A 20,850-nucleotide genomic window follows, 5' to 3' on the forward strand; every position below is an offset into this window, starting at 1 on the left:
AATAAAATCTCTTAATCTCTTGATTAGATAAGTATTCAACTGTCAAATTGATGAGACAATAGTTTTTTCAAATTGATTTATGTCAAAACTAACTAGGAACATTCAATGTCGTCTTGGTAAGTCATTTGTATAGAACTGGCCTTGAGTTTTCGATTATTGTCCCGCTGGAAGGTGAAATTGTCTCCCAGTGTCTAATGGAATGCAGACAACCAGGGTATCCTCTAGGATTTTGCCTGTGCTTAGTTCTATTCCGTTCCTTTTATCCTAAAAAATCTTAGTCCTTGCCGATGACAAGCATACCCATAACATGATGCAGCCATAAAATATGAAGACTGTTACTCAGTGATGTGTTTACCCCAAACATAATGCTTTGTATTCAGGAAATACAATTCATTTATTTGCCACATATTCTGCAGTATTACTTTAGTGCCTTATTGCAAACAGGATGCATGTTTTGGAATATTTCTTATTTTTGGGCAGGCTTCTTTCTTGTATTGTAAATAATAATTCGTTCTTAACTGACTTGCCCAAATAAAAAAAACATGTAAATCAGCCTGCAGTAAAGAATCTCCATCAGTTTGTGCAGTGGCACCTTGTTCCCTGTACAAAACAATACTTTGGACCAGGGCCAATGAAATGACAGTATGGACAGACAGAAATGCCTGTTCCATTTCAAAACTGTCACACGTTCTTCTCACCATTAAAACCAGTCAGAAAAGGTTTCAGTATAGGAGACAGTGAAGATATACTGTACACCATGGTACTACACACATTCAGCACTACAGAGTAATGCCCCAGCTGAAACAGTGGGTGAAAAGGGCAATCTGTTTGTGTATGTTTACATGAGTAAATGCATCTGTGACGTGCATGTGTGTTTACGACGGCAAGGTGACTAGTGTGGTTTACATGAATGGCAGGAGCCCAAACACCAGTGACACTCCTCCAATATAGATGAAGGATATCATCATCATCATCATCATCATCTAAATGGGATGATACTCTCTGAGCCGAGTCTTTATGGTTGACTAGCTCTGTGCGCAATAGGAGAAAATTATGGCCCTGTCCAAAAACAACCGTTATGCTCCTAAAATACTCACTTCAAGAATGGGTGAATTATAAGCAATATGGTGGTAGCTCCACCGTGCTCTCTGATAGATAGTTTGCCATACGGCTCAGATCCAATCTTTCCAGTCTACACAAGAGCCCCTAGAGGGTTAGGTAGAGTCTAGGATTTCTCTTTATTACAAAGAACAATAGTAATTTCTCACCCTCTCTCCCCTCCCCTATTGCCATACCCCCTTTCTCCTACCCCCCCCCTCACCCTCACCCTCTCCAGCAGGCTCATCTCCTGGAAGTCGTGGCTGACGTCGGCCAGTCTCTGGAGGGTGTGGGTCAGGTCATAGTCAGTGCAGAAGTAGAATCCATCTGTAGTCAGCACGTTGTTAATCATGGACAGGAATGTCTTGTTGTCTTGCGTCTGGAGAGAGAGAGAGAGAGAGAGAGAGAGGAAGGGGAGAACATTGATTTTAGCTGGATGTGCACCAAACATGACAGTGCAGTTTTGTAGGAGCTGTGTGTGAAATGTGAGGAGAGGCTGTTAAACCAGGGACTTTTCATATGAAATTCAACAGAAAATCTTACTAGGTGACCAATAAACCCTTTAAAAAAAAATATTTAACCAGGTAAGTCGGTTAAGAACAAACTCTTATTTACAATGACGGCCAAACCCAAACGACGCTGGGCCAATTGCGCACCACCCTATGGGACTCCCAATCACGGCCGGTTGCGATACAGCCTGGAATCGAACCAGGGTCTATAGTGACGCCACCAGCATTGAGATGCAGTGCCTTAGACCGCTAACGCCACTCAGAAGCCCAAAATGAAATACATCTGAATCAGATTGACAGCAACAGATGTTCTGAAGTCGTTTTTCAGCCGCGACTCCAGTGGTTTAAAAAAAAAAAAATGGATGAAATCATCTCTTACATATCACAATAGCCCTCTGAGTCGATGTGTTTCATTCTAAACCTTGTCCACTGCACCTCTCTCCCAGAGTTCACTGCATATAGAGGTCGGGGTGCACAACTGCCAATGATCCCTTCATCCCAAATGGCAGCATGTCCTCTACTGTATGCTTATTGTTATTGTTAAATGTCTGGTTATTTTGACCCTTAGTTATTGTTGTTACTGATGTCCCGTTGACAATTTTGATTCTTATTATTTTCATATTGTAAATATCCAACGTAAGCTTTGGCAATATGTACATTGATGAGTCATGCCAATAAAGCAAATTGAAAGAGCGAGAGAGAGAGAGAAAATCTGCATTTCAAACACTTAAAAACAACCTCGTCCACTTGCCCTCGCCTTACGCCCTCGTCCACTTGCCCTCGGGGGAATCCCCGTCACCATCTTGGACATAGGTCCAAACAAGGGAACTTTGAAACGCCCCTCAATATCTCGTTTTTGATAGAGTTAGTTAGTGTACAATTATGTTCACTACGAGGCCTGAAATTACCCATAATTCAATTCACAATGACTATACATCCACTAAGTCAGCCGAAACGTAAAATCTCAACATGGAGAAGTCAACATACAAGTGTAAATAAAAGGAATGCAAATAAGTTAGAAATGTTACTACTATGTAAAAAAAAAAAGTAAATATATATGTTATAGTTTGATTATCTTTTGGAAATTGTACAAATACAACATTGTCCTTCAGAAGTTCCAGCTAGGCAGGCTAACATTAGCTAGCTAATTAATTGTCTAGCTATCACACAGTAGGCATACACAGTCGTAATAATTATATAGTTAACATAAGTTGACATACACTCATAATTGACTGTAGCGCATTTAAAGCCACCACAAGCTACCGGTGTCTGAAAACACGTATATAAAACCACAAGCTACCGGTGTCTGAAAACGCAATCATCACGGGATGAACGAGTGACTAACTTCCTGCCAAGGGCGGTCCACGTAAAAAATAAAATCATCCCTTCCTCCCTTGCCCTGCAAGTGTATACTCAGACGTCATCAGAAGTGTCCACTTAATTTGAGGGCTGAGGGGATAGGGTGTGTCTTAAGTGTTTGGAATACAGCCAGAGACAAGACAGACATGAATGACTCTACGGCTATTTCCACAATCTCTCTTTACTCCTGAAGTGCGCAATTCTCAATGTGTCTCTCTGCTCGTCTCTTTCTCAACAGTATTGGAGGTTAAGGTTCAAGGTTCCTCCGCTCTCATTTCAGCACCGTCTCTATGCACATTCACACAGCCCTACACACAAACTCCACTTTCTCACTCACACATAATATGCAGATACCATTTATACTGACCATCTGATATCCTGTTGCCGAGACAACTTACCCTTATAGATACAGTGCATTCGGGAAAGTATTCAAACCCTTGGACCTTGTCCACATTTTGTTATGTTACAGACCAAAAATGGATTCAAATAATTCATTTCCTCAATCTACACACAATACCCTATTTTATTTTAATGTTTTATTTCACCTTTATTTAACCAGGTAGGCTAGTTGAGAACAAGTTCTCATTTGCAACTGCGACCTGGCCAAGATAAAGAATAGCAGTGTGAACAGACAACAGAGTTACACATGGAGTAAACAATTAACAAGTCAATAACACAGTAGAAAAAAAGAGAGTATATACATTGTGTGAAAAAGGCATGAGGAGGTAGGCAAATAATTACAGTTTTGCAGATTAACACTGGAGTGATAAATGATCAGATGATCATGTATAATGACAAAGCGGAGAAAGGCCTCAATTGTTACAAAATGTATTCAAACTTAAAAACAGAAATACCTTACATTAGTATTCAAGTGCATCCTGTTTCCATTGATCATCCTTGAGATGTACCTACAACTTGATTGGAATCCACCTGTGGTAAATTAAATTGATTGGAAATTATTTGGAAAGGCACACAACCTGTCAATAAGGTCACACAGTTGACAGTGCATGTCAGAGCAAAAACCAAGCCATGAGGTCAAAGAAATGGTCTGTAAGAGCTTTGAGACAGGATTATGTCAAGGCACAGATCTGGGTAAAGGTACCAACACATTTAGGTTGCATTTTTAGGTCCCCAAGAACAGAATGGCCTCCATCATTCATAAATGGAAGAAGTTTGGAACCACCAAGACACTTCCTAGTCGAGGTCGACCGATTATGATTTTTCAACACCGATACCGACTATTGGAGGACCAAAACAGCCGATACCGATTAAATCAACCGATTTTTAATTTTATTTATATGTAATAATGACAATTACAACAGTACTGAATGAACACTTATTTTAACTTAATATAATACATAAATAAAAATAAATTTAGTCTCAAATAAGGAAACATGTTCAATTTGGTTTAAATAATGCAAAAACAAAGTGTTTTGAGAAGTAAAAGTGCAATATGTGCCATGTAAAAAAGCTAACGTTTGAGTTCCTTGCTCAGAACATATGAAAGTTGGTGGTTCCTTTCAACATGAGACTTCAATATTCCAAGGTAAGAGGTTTTAGGTTGTAGTTAATATAGTATTTATAGGACTATTTCTCTCTATACCATCTGTATTTCATTAACCTTTGACTATTGGATGTTCTTATAGGAACTAGAGTATTGCCAGTGTAACAGTATAGCTTCCATCCCTCTCCTCGCACCTACCTGGGCTCGAACCAGGAACACATCAACAGCCGCCGCGGTCCTTGCAGAGCAAGGGGAACAACTACTCCAAGTCTCAGAGCGAGTGACGTTTGAAACGCTATTAGCGCACACCCAGCTAACTAGCTAGCCATTTCACATCGGTTACACCAGCCATGAGGCTGATAGGCTTGAAGTCATAAACAGCGCTGTGCTTGCGAAGAGCTGCTGGCAAAACGCACGAAAGTGCTGTTTGAATGAACGCTTACGAGCCTGTTGCTGCCTACCATCGCTCAGACTGCTCTATCAAATCATAGACTTAATTATAACACACAGAAATACGAGCCTTAGGTCATTTATATGGTCAAATCCGGAATCTATAATTTCGAAAACAAAACGTTTATTATTTCAGTGAAATACGGAACCGTTCGGTATTTTATGTAACGGGTGGCATCCCTAAGTCTAAATATTCTTGTTACATTGCACAACATTCAATGTGTCATAATTATGTACAATTCTGGCAAATTAGTTCGCACTGAGCCAGGCTACCCAAACTGTTGCATATACCATGACTCTGCGTGCAATGATCGCAAGAGAAGTGACACAATTTCACCTGGTTAATATTGCCTGCTAACCTGGATTTCTTTTAGCTAAATATGCAGGTTTAAAAAGATATACTTCTGGGTATTGATTTTAAGAAAGGCTTTGGTGTTTATAGTTAGGTACAGTTGTCCAACAATTGTGCTTTTTTCGCAAATACGCTTTTGTTAAATCATCCCCCAGTGTTGCATCGATTATATGCAACGCAGGACACGCTAAATAAACGAGTAATATCAACAACCATGTGTAGTTATAACTAGTGATTATGATTGATTGATTTTGTAAGATAAGTTTAATGCTAGCTAGCAACTTACCTTGGCTTCCACTGCATTCGCGTAACAGGCAGGCTTCTCATGGAGTGCAATGAGAGGCTGGTGGTTGGAGCGTTGGACTAGTTACCTGTAAGGTTGCAAGATTGGATCCCCCGAGCTGACAAGGTGAAAATCTATCGTTCTGCCCCTGAACAAGGCAGTTAACCCACCGTTCCTAGGCAGTCATTCAGAATAAGAATGTGTTCTTAACTGACTTACCTAGTTAAATAAAGGTATAAAAAAAAACATTTTTAAAAATTCTGCAAAATCGGCACCCAAAAATACAGATTTCCGATTGTTATGAAAACTTGAAATCGTCCCCAATTAAATCTGCCATTCCGATTAATCGGTCGACATCTACTTCCTAGAGCTGGCCGCCCAGCTAAACTGAGCAATCGGGGGAGAAGGGCCTTGGTCAGAGAGGTGACCAAGAACCTGATGGCCAATCAGGTGGAATGGGAGAACCTTCCAGAAGGACAACCATCTCTGCAGCACTCCATCAATCAGGCCTTTATGGTAGAGTGGCCAGACGAAAGCCCCTCAGTATAAGGCACAAGACAGCCCACTTGGAGTTTGTCAAAAGACACCTAAATGACTCTCAGACAATGAGAAACAAGATTCTCTGGTCTGATGAAACCAAGATTGAACTATTTGGCCTGAATGCCATCCCTACGGTGAAGCATGGTGGTGGAAGCATCATGCTGTGAGGATGTTTTTCAGCAGCAGGGACTGGGAGACTAGCCAGGATCGAGAGAAAGATTAACAGAACAATGTACAGACAGATCCTTGATGTAAACCTGCTCCAGAGTGCTCAGGACCTCAGACTGGGGCGAAGGTTCACCTTCCAACAGGACAACGACCCTAAGCACACAGCCAAGACAATGCAGTGTCTGAATGCCCTTGAGTGGCACAGCCAGAGGTCGGACTTGAACCCAATTGATCATCTCTGGAGAGACCAGAAAATAGCTGTGCAGTCACTCCCCATCCAACTTGACAGAGCTTGAGCGGATCTACAGAGAAGAATGGGAGAAACTCCCTAAATACAGGTGTGCCAAGCTTGTAGTGTTATACCAAAGAAGACTCGATGCTGTAATCGCTGTCAAAGAGGTCTCAACAAAGTACTGAGTAAAGGGTCTGAAAGTAAATGTCATTTATGTGACGACCCTCCCACTTTGTCTGCCGTATTTTCTCTGTTATTTCCTTATTAGGATGCTGGTGGGCGGAGTTTGGAGGGTCGTCAGCTACATGGGAAACACCTGGGCTCGGTGTGTCCCAGGATAAATACACCACTTCCCCATTCATGGAGGAGACTCTCTCCATGCAGACACACCTGGGCCTGGTGTCTCCCAGGATAAATACACCACTTCCCCATTCATGGAGGAGACTCTCTCCATGCAGACACACCTGGGCCTGGTGTCTCCCAGGATAAATACACCACTTCCCCATTCATGGAGGAGACTCTCTCCATGCAGACACACCTGGGCCCGGTGTCTCCCAGGATAAATACACCACTTCCCCATTCATGGAGGAGACTCTCTCCATGCAGACACCTTTATGGATTTTGTTGTGTTTCTTGGTGGTTTTTGGGTTGTTTGCGACAGCATCTTTCAACACCCTGCATTATCACATTCATGCAAAATACTCACTGATTACACACACCATTGTATATTTTCCTTAGTTGCTTTAGTTAATAAATATATATCTCCACGTTGTCTCCCTTTTGTTACGGGCTTTGAGCCGGTTCGTGACATTTAAAACAATTATAAATAAAGTTGCTTTGTCATTATGGGCTATTGTGTGTACATTGAGGAAAAAAATTGAAATCATTTTTTAGAATAATGCTGTAACGTAAAATGTAGAATAAGGGTTCTGAATACTTTCCGAAAGCACTGCATCTACCTCAATACTCCAGTGTCCCCGTCCCCTTCCCCTATACATATCTACCTCCATCACTCCAGTGTCCCCCCCTTCCCCCTATACATATCTACCTCCATCACTCCAGTGTCCCCGTCCCCTTCCCCCTATACATATCTACCTCCATCACTCCAGTGTCCCCGTCTCCTTCCCCCTATACATATCTACCTCCATCACTCCAGTATCCCCGTCCCCTTCCCCCTATACATATCTACCTCCATCACTCCAGTATCCCCGTCCCCTTCCCCCTATACATATCTACCTCCATCACTCCAGTGTCCCTGTCTCCTTCCCCCTATACATATCTACCTCAATACTCCAGTGTCCCTGTCTCCTTCCCCCTATACATATCTACCTCCATCACTCCAGTGTCCCTGTCTCCTTCCCCCTATACATATCTACCTCCATCACTCCAGTGTCCCTGTCTCCTTCCCCCTATACATATCTACCTCCATCACTCCAGTGTCCCTGTCTCCTTCCCCCTATACATATCTACCTCCATCACTCCAGTATCCCCGTCCCCTTCCCCCTATACATATCTACCTCCATCACTCCAGTATCCCTGTCTCCTTCCCCCTATACATATCTACCTCCATCACTCCAGTGTCCCTGTCTCCTTCCCCCTATACATATCTACCTCCATCACTCCAGTGTCCCCGTCTCCTTCCCCCTATACATATCTACCTCCATACTCCAGTATCCCTGTCTCCTTCCCCCTATACATATCTACCTCCATACTCCAGTATCCCTGTCTCCTTCCCCCTATACATATCTACCTCCATCACTCCAGTATCCCCGTCCCCTTCCCCCTATACATATCTACCTCCATCACTCCAGTATCCCTGTCTCCTTCCCCCTATACATATCTACCTCCATCACTCCAGTATCCCTGTCCCTTACCCCTATACATATCTACCTCAATACTCCAGTATCCCCGTCCCCCTCCCCCTATACATATCTACCTCAATACTCCAGTATCCCCGTCTCCTTCCCCCTATACATATCTACCTCAATACTCCAGTGTCCCTGTCTCCTTCCCCCTATACATATCTACCTCCATCACTCCAGTGTCCCTGTCTCCTTCCCCCTATACATATCTACCTCCATCACTCCAGTGTCCCCGTCTCCTTCCCCCTATACATATCTACCTCCATCACTCCAGTATCCCTGTCTCCTTCCCCCTATACATATCTACCTCCATCACTCCAGTGTCCCTGTCTCCTTCCCCCTATACATATCTACCTCCATCACTCCAGTGTCCCCGTCTCCTTCCCCTATACATATCTACCTCCATCTCTCCAGTGTCCCTGTCTCCTTCCCCCTATACATATCTACCTCCATCACTCCAGTATCCCCTCCATCTCCTTCCCCGTCCCCCCCTATACATATCTACCTCCATCACTCCAGTATCCCCGTCCTCTTCCCCCTATACATATCTACCTCCATCACTCCAGTATCCCCGTCCCCCTATACATATCTACCTCCATCACTCCAGTATCCCCTTCCCCCTATACATATCTACCTCCATCACTCCAGTATCCCCGTCCCCCTATACATATCTACCTCCATCACTCCAGTATCCCCGTCCCCCTATACATATCTACCTCCATCACTCCAGTATCCCCGTCCCCCTATACATATCTACCTCCATCACTCCAGTATCCCCGTCCCCCTATACATATCTACCTCCATCACTCCAGTATCCCCGTCCCCTTATACATATCTACCTCCATCACTCCAGTATCCCCGTCCCCTTCCCCCTATACATATCTACCTCCATCACTCCAGTATCCCCTTCCTTCCCCTATACATATCTAGTGTCTCCTTCCCCCTCCATCACTCCAGTATCCCTGTCTCCTTCCCTCTATACATAGCTACCTCCATCACTCCAGTGTCCCCGTCCCCTTCCCCTATACATATCTACCTCCATCACTCCAGTATCCCCAGTGTCCCCTTACCCCTATACATATCTACCTCCATCACTCCAGTATCCCTGTCCCCTTCCCCCTATACATATCTACCTCCATCACTCCAGTATCCCCATCCCCATATCCCTATACATATCTACCTCCATCACTCCAGTGTCCCTGTCCCCTTACCCCTATACATATCTACCTCCATCACTCCAGTATCCCCGTCCCCTTCCCCCTATACATATCTACCTCCATCACTCCAGTATCCCTGTCCCCTTCCCCTATACATATCTACCTCCATCACTCCAGTATCCCTGTCTCCTTCCCTCTATACATATCTACCTCCATCACTCCAGTATCCCTGTCTCCTTCCCTCTATACATATGTAGCTCAGTTGGTAGAGCATGGCGCTTGTAACGCCAGGGTAGTGGGTTCGATTCCCGGGACCACCCATACGTAGAATGTATGCACACATGACTGTAAGTCGCTTTGGATAAAAGCGTCTGCTAAATGGCATATATTATTATTACCTCCATCACTCCAGTATCCCTGCATATGTAAATATGATATTGAAACTGACTTTTTAAATATATCCTATATATAGTATGCTTTCTTTGGAGAGTTCATATTTCTTATTCCTCATGTTATTTTTTTTCTAGTAATACATTGTTATTAATTATTGCATTATTGTGCTTTGAGTTTGCGATTAAGGCCTTTCACTGTACTCGAGACATTACACCTTGAAACTCACGTCTTCTCCAATGTGTTCTGAAGACAAGGAGAGAAAGAGAGGATGCAAGGTATTAAAAGGGGGGACAAACGAGATTGACCCTCCTCGCCCCCCCCCCTACGAGGCTGCAGCTGCTTCCCTGCATTTTGTCAGCACTTTATTCCCCTGTTTTTGCCAATGAATGTTGTCTCTCTGGGTGGCTGACGGCCAAATACATTCAATTCAAGCAGTGTGTCCCAAACGGTTCCCTACTCCCTTTATAGTGCACTACCTTTGGGCTGGTCACTGTATTGGAAATAGGGAGCCATTTGAAATGATACATGGTTTCTAACACCAAGTGAATTTCCGCTGAACCACGAACAGTATTAAACACTTGAAGCATTTAGACCAACAAAAAAAATTGTCACCGCTAATTCTAATAAAGCAAATGTCTTTCTTTTTTACGCATCAAATAAAGAGAATGTGTCAACTTCTGTTTTCCACAATAAAAGGCAATTCACTGTGACCTTTAGTCAGACGTGCTGTTGTTCTGACTGTGGTGCATCTCTAAACTCCCTGGGGTCAGTTACAATGAGTTTGTCCGAGTCCCAAATGGCACCCTAATCCCTTTATAGTGCACTACTTTTGCACATTTCCCAGTTACAGTAAAGCACTTAGTATCAAACATTGACTAGAGGATTTGTTTTTAAATAATTGGTATATTTCCAGTTTTGAGGATAATATAGAATTGGGAATTGAATTCTTGGAATTTTACCTAACATTGGATTTGACACTACTGTAGCTAGGTCCCCTCTAGTTCAAAGCTACTGTCTGTTAGCTGCACCATAGTTACTGTAGCTAGGTCCCCTCTAGTTCAAAGCTACTGTCTGTTAGCTGCACCATAGTTACTGTAGCTAGGTCCCCTCTAGTTCAAAGCTACTGTCTGTTAGCTGTACCATAGTTACTGTAGCTAGGTCCCCTCTAGTTCAACACTACTGTCTGTTAGCTGCACCATAGTTACTGTAGCTAGGTCCCCTCTAGTTCAAAGCTACTGTCTGTTAGCTGCACCATAGTTACTGTAGCTAGGTCCCCTCTAGTTCAAAGCTACTGTCTGTTAGCTGCACCATAGTTACTGTAGCTAGGTCCCCTAGTTCTAGTTCAACACTACTGTCTGTTACCTGCACCATAGTTACTGTAGCTAGGTCCCCTCTAGTTCAACACTACTGTCTGTTAGCTGTACCATAGTTACTGTAGCTAGGTCCCCTCTAGTTCAAAGCTACTGTCTGTTAGCTGCACCATAGTTACTGTAGCTAGGTCCCCTCTAGTTCAAAGCTACTGTCTGTTAGCTGCACCATAGTTACTGTAGCTAGGTCCCCTCTAGTTCAAAGCTACTGTCTGTTAGCTGCACCATAGTTACTGTAGCTAGGTCCCCTCTAGTTCAACACTACTGTCTGTTAGCTGCACCATAGTTACTGTAGCTAGGTCCCCTCTAGTTCAAAGCTACTGTCTGTTAGCTGCACCATAGTTACTGTAGCTAGGTCCCTCTAGTTCAACACTACTGTCTGTTAGCTGCACCATAGTTACTGTAGCTAGGTCCCCTCTAGTTCAACACTACTGTCTGTTAGCTGCACCATAGTTACTGTAGCTAGGTCCCCTCTAGTTCAAAGCTACTGTCTGTTAGCTGCACCATAGTTACTGTAGCTAGGTCCCCTCTAGTTCAACACTACTGTCTGTTAGCTGCACCATAGTTACTGTAGCTAGGTCCCCTCTAGTTCAAAGCTACTGTCTGTTAGCTGCACCATAGTTACTGTAGCTAGGTCCCCTCTAGTTCAACACTACTGTCTGTTAGCTGCACCATAGTTACTGTAGCTAGGTCCCCTCTAGTTCAAAGCTACTGTCTGTTAGCTGCACCATAGTTACTGTAGCTAGGTCCCCTCTAGTTCAAAGCTACTGTCGGTCAGCTGCACCATAGTTACTGTAACTAGGAAGAGTTTGAACCAGAACCAGCAGACTGGGTTGAGTATTAGAATAGGGAGTGTAAAACTTCTAAGAATACCCCACCCAGTAGCTAACCCGTTGTCAAGTGGCAACTCTCCCGGCTGGTCACATTCCACGCCACAGACTGGGTTCAAATCCCACATCCACTCTTCCTACTGTTCTCACATCACATTCCCCACCAGAGACTGGGTTTAAACCCCACATCCACTCTTCCTACTGTTCTCTCATCACATTCCCCACCAGAGACTGGGTTTAAACCCCACATCCACTCTTCCTACTGTTCTCTCATCACATTCCCCACCAGAGACTGGGTTTAAACCCCACATCCACTCTTCTCACATCACATTCCCCACCAGAGACTGGGTTTAAACCCCACATCCACTCTTCTCACAATTGCCTGTCTCCACCTCTGTTTCCAACTGTAGTCTAGTGTAAAACACATACTTTTTTTTAATATCCCAAAAGTGTATGTGTTTGTTACCTGGTCCTCAGTGAGGTGAAGCACAGTCTTTTTGTAGGAAATGACATCAAAATCCACTGCCTTCCACACAGCGTGACCCAGCAGGCTGCCCACATTCCTCTTCTTGGTAATGACAATCAGGTACATCCCTGTGAAAAGGGGAAACCACAGTCAGTCAGCACAACATATAAAACAGTGACGCGTGTTAGTTACAGGGGTACATCCTGAAGGACAAGATGGGCGTCATGTCCAAATAATCTATCCTTTCTCCCCAAGTGTGACCTTGTTCAATTCCCTTCACGGATCTGAAAGTCACTCGGGCTCTAGTACTGCTGGGTCTTTGATGCTCCCCGACTGTCTTGCTTTCATGTCTTGTGATTATTAGCGAGAGAGATAATGAAGTCAATAAACTGTATGAATGTATGCTTGTTATCATTTATACACTATTTTTCACTCAAACCTCCCGCAGACTGTATGTTTGACACCCCTTCTCTAGCCTGTGCATAAACCAATCACAATGCTTTTAGATTTGCGGGAATCAGTGAACGCTTCCACACTTCAGGAGAAAGGAGATATTGTTGGGACGCACCGAGTGGTAGGCCTACATCCTGTGACAAGGACCAGTCCAGTGTTGGGTCAGGCTGTGGACCTACCTGCCACCAAGCGGACGGTCCCCATGATGCCACAGATGGGTCTGGTGTTGGCTGACGGAGGAACATCTTTCTTCCCTAAAGAAACAAGGTGGAGGACAAACACTCTATAAATCACAATGGTCCCCATGATGCCACAGATGGGCTCTGACCCACACAGCCAGTGTCCTGCCAGCTGACCCCCACACAGCCAGCCAGCTCCTGCAGGAACATCTTTCTTCCCTAAAGAAACAAGGTGGAGGACAAACACTCTATAAATCACAATGGTTAACACACAGCCAGCTGCTGCACCGACCCACACAGCCAGCTCCTGCACCGACCCACACACAGCCAGCTCCTGCACCGACCCACACACAGCCAGCCAGCTCCTGCACCGACCCACACACAGCCAGCTCCTGCACCGACCCACACACAGCCAGCTCCTGCACCGACCCACACACAGCCAGCTCCTGCACCGACCCACACACAGCCAGCTCCTGCACCGACCCACACACAGCCAGCTCCTGCACCGACCCACACACAGCCAGCTCCTGCACCGACCCACACACAGCCAGCTCCTGCACCGACCCACACACAGCCAGCTCATGTACCGACCCACACACAGCCAGCTCATGTACCGACCCACTTGACCTAGACCTAGATATTTTTCTGCACTCCAGAGTGGTGGGCAGAAACTTTGCCAGCATTTTATGCAGATGTAGGTTTTAAAACCACATTAATTATTCACAACATACTTCAGTTACTCCATCAGGAAGCTATAAAGCCTCTGGGAACCTGCACCGACCCACACCCAGCCAGCTTCATCCAATAACAAAGCCAGCTTGCTTTTGCACCGACCCACACCAGCCATTACAAAGCCAGCTCCTGACCCACACAGCCAGCTCCGACCCACACACCCAGCTCCTGCACCGACCCCACACAGCCAGCTTCGACCCACAACAGCCAGTGTGCAGCCAGTCTTACCAGTTAGCCAGGTCATCTCATTGACCCACACACACAGCTCCTGTCACACAGCCAGCTCATGTACCGACCCACACACAGCCAGCTCGGCCCCATCAGCTCACAGGCCTCAAGCCAGCTCAGAACTCATGTCTGGGCTGGTGTGCCTGTGGAGGGAAACATTTAATGCAGAGAGGTTCAGGTACTTGTTACTCCATCAGGAAGCTATAAAGTCTGGGTGAAGTTTAACAAAACTTTTCCAATGGTGTCAGATGCTGATCTTGTGTCAATGGCCAGGAGCCATGTCACAGAGACTTCTCTGGGCTGGTGTGCCTGTGAAGGGAAACAGTGACATCAGACCCGGAGCCAAACGTCCAGTGACATGAAAAGCAAGTCAGGGAAAAGGCTATCTGCCACCTGAGATGCAGCACATCACAGCGATGAGACAATAATCCTGATGTTTATTGCAGGCAGACAATAAAATGTAGATAAATGACAACTGTGCCGTTGTGGACTTGAGCAATGCACTTAACCACCCACAACGTAAGATCAACTGCACTGATAGGCTACGGTATAAAAACACATGTTCCGTCAGCACCTGGAGAGCTACTGGGCCTGCAGGCTTTTGATCCACAGTCAGTTTATCAAGGTCCTGTTGAGCAGCTGATTTTTTTTGTTTTGTTTTTACAATGTGGTGTGTTAGAGCAGGGCTGGAGTAAAAGCCTGCATTCTCCCCCTCCCAAGGAGGAGGGTTGGCCACCCTTCAACACTACAATTACCACCAAATACTTTTAATGTCTTTATAAGATAAATTCACCCTACTCTATGAACCAGGGATTAAATGAGTAAAGTGGGCGAGTTAGATAACTTAGATGGTGATCTATTTGTAAGGTTAAAATAGTCCGTGCTCAAGTCAGGGATATATTGACAGCATATTAGTTAGGCTACTTGTCAAATTAGGCTATTCTAATTAGGCTATTCTAATTAGGCTATTTTGTTGTCAAATTAGGCTATTCTAATTAGGCTATTCTAATTAGGCTATTCTAATTAGGCTATTTTGTTGTCAGAATTTCATGGCCAGTATAGAGGAGAGTCCTAGCCAATTAGGAGCGCTTGAGACAGTTTTTCCCCTGGAGTATTCATCATCCGCATCTTCATCTGCACACCTGTATCAGCCAATCAAATCACATTTTATTGGTTGCATACACATTTAAAAAAAAAAAAAAAATCTGACGTTATTGAGGTCGTAGCGAAATTCGATTATGGCCTACACAAGAGCGGGCGGAAAGTTATTTTAGGACATGAGATTAATACATGCCAATACCTGAATACTGTAGTTAACTAGCGAGTTAGCCAATTCAATACATATTGTGTAGGTTGGATGGTTATCTAGTTAGTCTTGTAGACTATATCAGTACTTTGCCTGTTGCGCAAATGTGTCTTCTCCCTCTTCCACGCTCTCCCCTCTCAATTCAATTGACATACCAAGTTAAAATGACTTACATTGTCAAAGTATACATATAACGAAAATGGTGGGACCAATAGCAAGTAATTATACTCCCAATGGGCTGTGAGATCTGTCAATGCAGGCCAACAATAATTACACTCCCAATGGGCTGTGAGATCTGTCAATGCAGGCCAACAATAATTACACTCCCAATGGGCTGTGAGATCTGTCAGAGCAGGCCAACAATAATTACACTCCCAATGGGCTGTGGGATCTGTCACTCCCAATGGGCAGGCCAACAATAATTACACTCCCAATGGGCTGTGAGATCTGTCAAGAGCTGGCCAACAATAATTACACTCCCAATGGGCTGTGAGATCTGTCAGAGCAGGCCAACAATAATTATACTCTGTGAGATCTGTCAGAGCAGGCCAACAATAATTACACTCCCAATGGGCTGTGAGATCTGTCAGATCTGTCAGGCCAACAATAATTACACTCCCAATGGGCTGTGAGATCTGTCAGAGCAGGCCAACAATAATTACACTCCCAATGGGCTGTGAGATCTGTCAGAGCAGGCCAACAATAATTACACTCCCAATGGGCTGTGAGATCTGTCAGAGCAGGCCAACAATAATTACACTCCCAATGGGCTGTGAGATCTGTCAGAGCAGGCCAACAATAATTACACTCCCAATGGGCTGTGAGATCTGTCAGAGCAGGCCAACAATAATTACACTCCCAATGGGCTGTGAGATCTGTCAGAGCAGGCCAACAATAATTACACTCCCAATGGGCTGTGAGATCTGTCAGAGCTGGCCAACAATAATTACACTCCCAATGGGCTGTGAGATCTGTCAGAGCTGGCCAACAATAATTACACTCCCAATGGGCTGTGAGATCTGTCAGAGCTGGCCAACAATAATTACACTCCCAATGGGCTGTGAGATCTGTCAGAGCAGGCCAACAATAATTACACTCCCAATGGGCTGTGAGATCTGTCAGAGCTGGCCAACAATAATTACACTCCCAATGGGCTGTGAGATCTGTCAGAGCAGGCCAACAATAATTACACTCCCAATGGGCTGTGAGATCTGTCAGAGCAGGCCAACAACATCTCTGCAGAGATTGGGAGGTAAGGGCATAACACATCACATCCTTAGAAAAACAGGTACAATTCTGATGGGAATTGCTTAATTGTTTTACAGTGTAATTTTTGGTATTTTTTTGTCCATTGGGACAACTTAATCTATAATCTGCTTGTCCGGCAATACGTTTGATTTGCCCCGGGCAAGTGGACAAGCTTTACTACGGAGCCCGAGAGTGCCATTATACACTACTCTGGCCGAGCAGCTTCAGGTGAAGACAAAAACGGCTGCCTGACTAAATCCTTATTGTTAGACGCCTATGGTCGTCACAACATGTCAACAAATTCTGATGCCACAGGAAAGTCAGGGGACAACAGGACATACTGCGGGCATTACAACAACACCATAATGTGTGTTTTCATTTGAATTACACCTACCGACTCTGGGTTGTTGTTCACCAATGGGTGACCCAAGAGGAGGATACCCATGCAGAGGTGGCAGTGGGCTAGCTGTTTTATTGTTAAGGAGGATCCTTCTGAAGTAAGGATTGGACTGTAATACTTCATCCCAATACACACATACATATACACACACATATATTATAACCTTTATTTAACTAGGCACACCCGTTAAGAACAAATTCTTATTTACCATGACGTCCTACCCCGGCCAAACCCAGACGACACGGGGCCAATTGTGCGCCGCCCTATGGGACTCCCAATCACTTAATGATCATGCTGTTTAATCAGCTTCTTGATATGACACAGCTGTCAGGTGGATGGATTATCTTGGCAAACGAGAAATGCTCACTAACAGAGATGTAAACATATTTGTGACCAACATTTAATAGGAAAAAAATAAGCTTTTTGTCTGCATAAAACATTTCTGCAAGTTTAATTTCATCTCATGAAACATAGGATCAACACTTTACATGTTGCGTTTAGATTTTTGTTCAGTGTATAAGCCCTCCAAACCCAGACGTGATCTAGAAGCCCTCCAAACCCAGACGTGATCTAGAAGCCCTCCAAACCCAGACGTGATCTAGAAGCCCTCCAAACCCAGACGTGATCTAGAAGCCCTCCAAACCCAGACGTGATCTAGAAGCCCTCCAAATCATGCCAGACGCTGATCTGGAAGCCCTCCAAACCCAGACGTGATCTAGAAGCCCTCCAAACCCAGACGTGATCTCATGAAGAAGCAGTTGCGTTTAGATTTTTGTTCTAGAAGCCCTCCAAACCCAGACGTGATCTAGAAGCCCTCCAAACCCAGACGTGATCTAGAAGCCCTCCAAACCCAGACGTGATCTAGAAGCCCTCCAAACCCAGACGTGATCTAGAAGCCCTCCAAACCCAGACGTGATCTAGAAGCCCTCCAAACCCAGACGTGATCTAGAAGCCCTCCAAACCCAGACGTGATCTAGAAGCCCTCCAAACCCAGACGTGATCTAGAAGCCCTCCAAACCCAGACGTGATCTAGAAGCCCTCCAAACCCAGACGTGATCTAGAAGCCCTCCAAACCCAGACGTGATCTAGAAGCCCTCCAAACCCAGACGTGATCTAGAAGCCCTCCAAACCCAGACGTGATCTAGATGTCCTCCAAACCCAGACGTGATCTAGATGCCCTCCAAACCCAGACGTGATCTAGAGAAGCCCTGCCCCAAACCCAGACGTGATCTAGAAGCCCTCCAAACCCAGACGTGATCTAGAAGCCCTCCAAACCCAGACGTGATCTAGATGCCCTCCAAACCCAGACGTGATCTAGAAGCCCTCCAATGCCCCCAAACAGTGATCTAGATGCCCTCCAAACCCAGACGTGATCTAGATGCCCTCCAAACCCAGACGTGATCTAGATGCCCTCCAAACCCAGACGTGATCTAGAAGCCCTCCAAACCCAATCTAGATGCCCTCCAAACCCAGACGTGATCTAGATGCCCTCCAAACCCAGACGTGATCTAGATGCCCTCCAAACCCAGACGTGATCTAGAAGCCCTCCAAACCCAGACGTGATCTAGAAGTCCTCCAAACCCAGACGTGCCCTCCAAACCCAGACGTGATCTAGAAGCCCTCCAAACCCAGACGTGATCTAGAAGCCCTCCAAACCCAGACGTGATCTAGAAGCCCTCCAAACCCAGACGTGATCTAGAAGCCCTCCAAACCCAGACGTGATCTAGAAGCCCTCCAATCCCAGACGTGATCTAGAAGCCCTCCAATCCCAGACGTGATCTAGAAGCCCTCCAAACCCAGACGTGATCTAGATGCCCTCCAATCCCAGACGTGATCTAAATGATGATGCAGCCTCTTTTTTAAAATGACTTATTGTTTATTTTGCTTAACAAGTACCTTGAGATTCTGTCTAATGAAAAGCGTTATAAAAAAGTTGAATTATAATATATTTGACTGTTTGCAGGACTTGATGTGAAGTTGTGACGAAAGTCAACAACCAAAAAAATGAAATAGGTTAAGACCATTTTCATGGCTCATTGTATTGGCACATAGGCTTGCTTATTGTCAACAAGCTACAGGCGCCATCTCTGATTCATCAGCAGTACTTTATGAGCGCCATTGTTTTGTTAATACAGCAACTACGGACTTGCCCCTTCTACATCGTTTGAGAACACGACAACTCGGTCAGGTCGTCACAGTTGCCCAATAGTTTGTGCAAAGCATCACACTCAGCTACAGCGGAGACGGAGTATAAAAATTGAGCTTACAGGAGAAAATGTCAAGAAAATGCAGAACTTGGGGCTGATAAAACCATAGGTCTGTTTGCCTACCCTGTAGTCTATGTACTGTACATCATGCAAGGACAGGTCTCTAATCAAATCGTTATAGTCTTCTGTTGATCCATAGGACTTAGTTGTCTGGTTGGCTTGTTTGCTGCTAAAGGTTTTTGCAACGAGACGAGCTAATTAGCTGCCTACTAAAACTGAAATTGTCATTTCTTTTATGTTTTATTTTTTTTTAACCTTTATTTAACTAGGCAAGTCAGTTAAGAACAAATTCTTATTTTCAATGACTGCCTAGGAACAGTGGGTTAACTGCCTGTTCAGGGGCAGAACGACAGATTTTTACCTTGTCAGCTCGGGGATTTAAACTTGCAACCTTTCGGTTACTAGTCCAATGCTTTCAGTTACTAGTCCAATGCTCTAACCACTAGGCTACCCTGCCCGTGATTCAACTCTACCATTAAAATCGTGATGTTTTTTTTATTTTTTATTTATCCGTTATTTTACCAGGTAAGTTGACTGAGAACACGTTCTCATTTGCAGCAACGACCTGGGGAATAGTTACAGGGGAGAGGAGGGGGATGAATGAGCCAATTGTAAAGGCACAAAGTAATTTCAAGGGAGAGGTTCAGTATGAAATAAACTTGGCAAAGGTCTTGGTAAGTGGAGCGTGCCAATATATTTTTGCATGAGGGTTCCTTGACTAGACTATTGATGCTACAGAAAATTCAAAAGGCTTTAAGGCACATTAGCAATGTTTTCTGCTTACCGTTTCATACAAAGAACAAAAACATTTGAGGATGATACATTTATAAATCATAGCTATAAATCAATCGTAAAAAATAAATAGATGACAATGGTGGTCATCTCAACACGTATTTTCCCCCAAACCGCTATGACTGATTTGGGGCGCTGTCAGCTAAAAACAGTTGCCAATTCTCATCCAACATCGGGCAGCAGCCTGGTCTCAGACTAGACGTAACTGCCTCGCCTGGTTCACCAACTACTTCTCAGATAGAGTTCAGTGTGTCAAATCGGAGGGCCTGTTGTCCGGACCTCTGGGAGTCTCTGGGAGTGCCACAGGGTTCAATTCTCGGGCCGACTCTTTTCTCTGTATACATCAATGATATCGCTCTTGCTGCTGGTGATTCTCTGATCCACCTCTAGGCAGACGACACCATTGTGTATACTTCTGGCCCTTCTTTGGACACTGTGTTAACTAACCTCCAAACGAGCTTCAATGCCATCCATTGTAATAATGACAATTACAACAATAATGAATGAACACTTATTTTAACTTAATATAATACATCAATAAAAATCAATTTTTCCTCAAGTAAATAATGAAACATTTTCCTTTTGGTTTAAATAATGCAAAAACAAAGTGTTGGAGAAGTAAAAGTGCAATATGTGCCATGTAAAAAAGCTAACGTTTGAGATCCTTGCTCAGAA

At 44.5% G+C, this 20,850-nt stretch overlaps 1 protein-coding gene and 2 long non-coding RNA genes across 17 annotated transcripts in view; 1 reads left to right on the forward strand and 2 right to left on the reverse strand.

Annotated features, from left to right (window-relative positions):
- LOC118378347 (phosphatidylinositol-3-phosphatase SAC1-A-like) overlaps positions 1–13,885 on the reverse strand; it is a 29,386-nt gene extending 15,501 nt beyond the window's left edge. The window contains exons 1-4 of the mRNA XM_052473156.1: positions 13,555–13,885; positions 13,203–13,421; positions 12,571–12,698; positions 1,328–1,477 (exon numbers count right to left, since the gene is read on the reverse strand). Coding sequence (XP_052329116.1) covers positions 1,328–1,477; positions 12,571–12,698; positions 13,203–13,421; positions 13,555–13,885 — 828 coding nt within the window. The remainder of the gene's footprint in view (positions 1–1,327; positions 1,478–12,570; positions 12,699–13,202; positions 13,422–13,554) is intronic.
- Positions 7,596–8,744, reverse strand: LOC127909999 (uncharacterized). 8 transcript variants are annotated; one of them, XR_008073434.1, is made up of 5 exons: positions 8,665–8,733; positions 8,524–8,570; positions 8,200–8,245; positions 7,779–8,012; positions 7,596–7,731 (listed from the first exon to the last, which is right to left on the reverse strand). It is a non-coding gene; the product is annotated as an uncharacterized LOC127909999 (long non-coding RNA). The 8 variants fall into 8 exon arrangements; XR_008073433.1 differs by lacking the exon at positions 8,200–8,245 and having other exon boundaries at positions 8,478–8,570; positions 8,665–8,744; XR_008073431.1 differs by having other exon boundaries at positions 8,524–8,724.
- Positions 10,550–12,564, forward strand: LOC127909996 (uncharacterized). 8 transcript variants are annotated; one of them, XR_008073425.1, is made up of 7 exons: positions 10,888–11,009; positions 11,122–11,233; positions 11,350–11,517; positions 11,574–11,629; positions 11,685–11,796; positions 11,853–11,908; positions 11,965–12,564. It is a non-coding gene; the product is annotated as an uncharacterized LOC127909996 (long non-coding RNA). The 8 variants fall into 8 exon arrangements; XR_008073418.1 differs by having other exon boundaries at positions 11,853–12,564; XR_008073420.1 differs by having other exon boundaries at positions 11,741–11,796; positions 11,853–12,564.
- Positions 13,886–20,850: the final 6,965 nt, after the last annotated feature.

This window comes from Oncorhynchus keta, chromosome 20 (genome assembly GCF_023373465.1).
Source record: "Oncorhynchus keta strain PuntledgeMale-10-30-2019 chromosome 20, Oket_V2, whole genome shotgun sequence".
Lineage (NCBI taxonomy): Eukaryota > Metazoa > Chordata > Actinopteri > Salmoniformes > Salmonidae > Oncorhynchus > Oncorhynchus keta.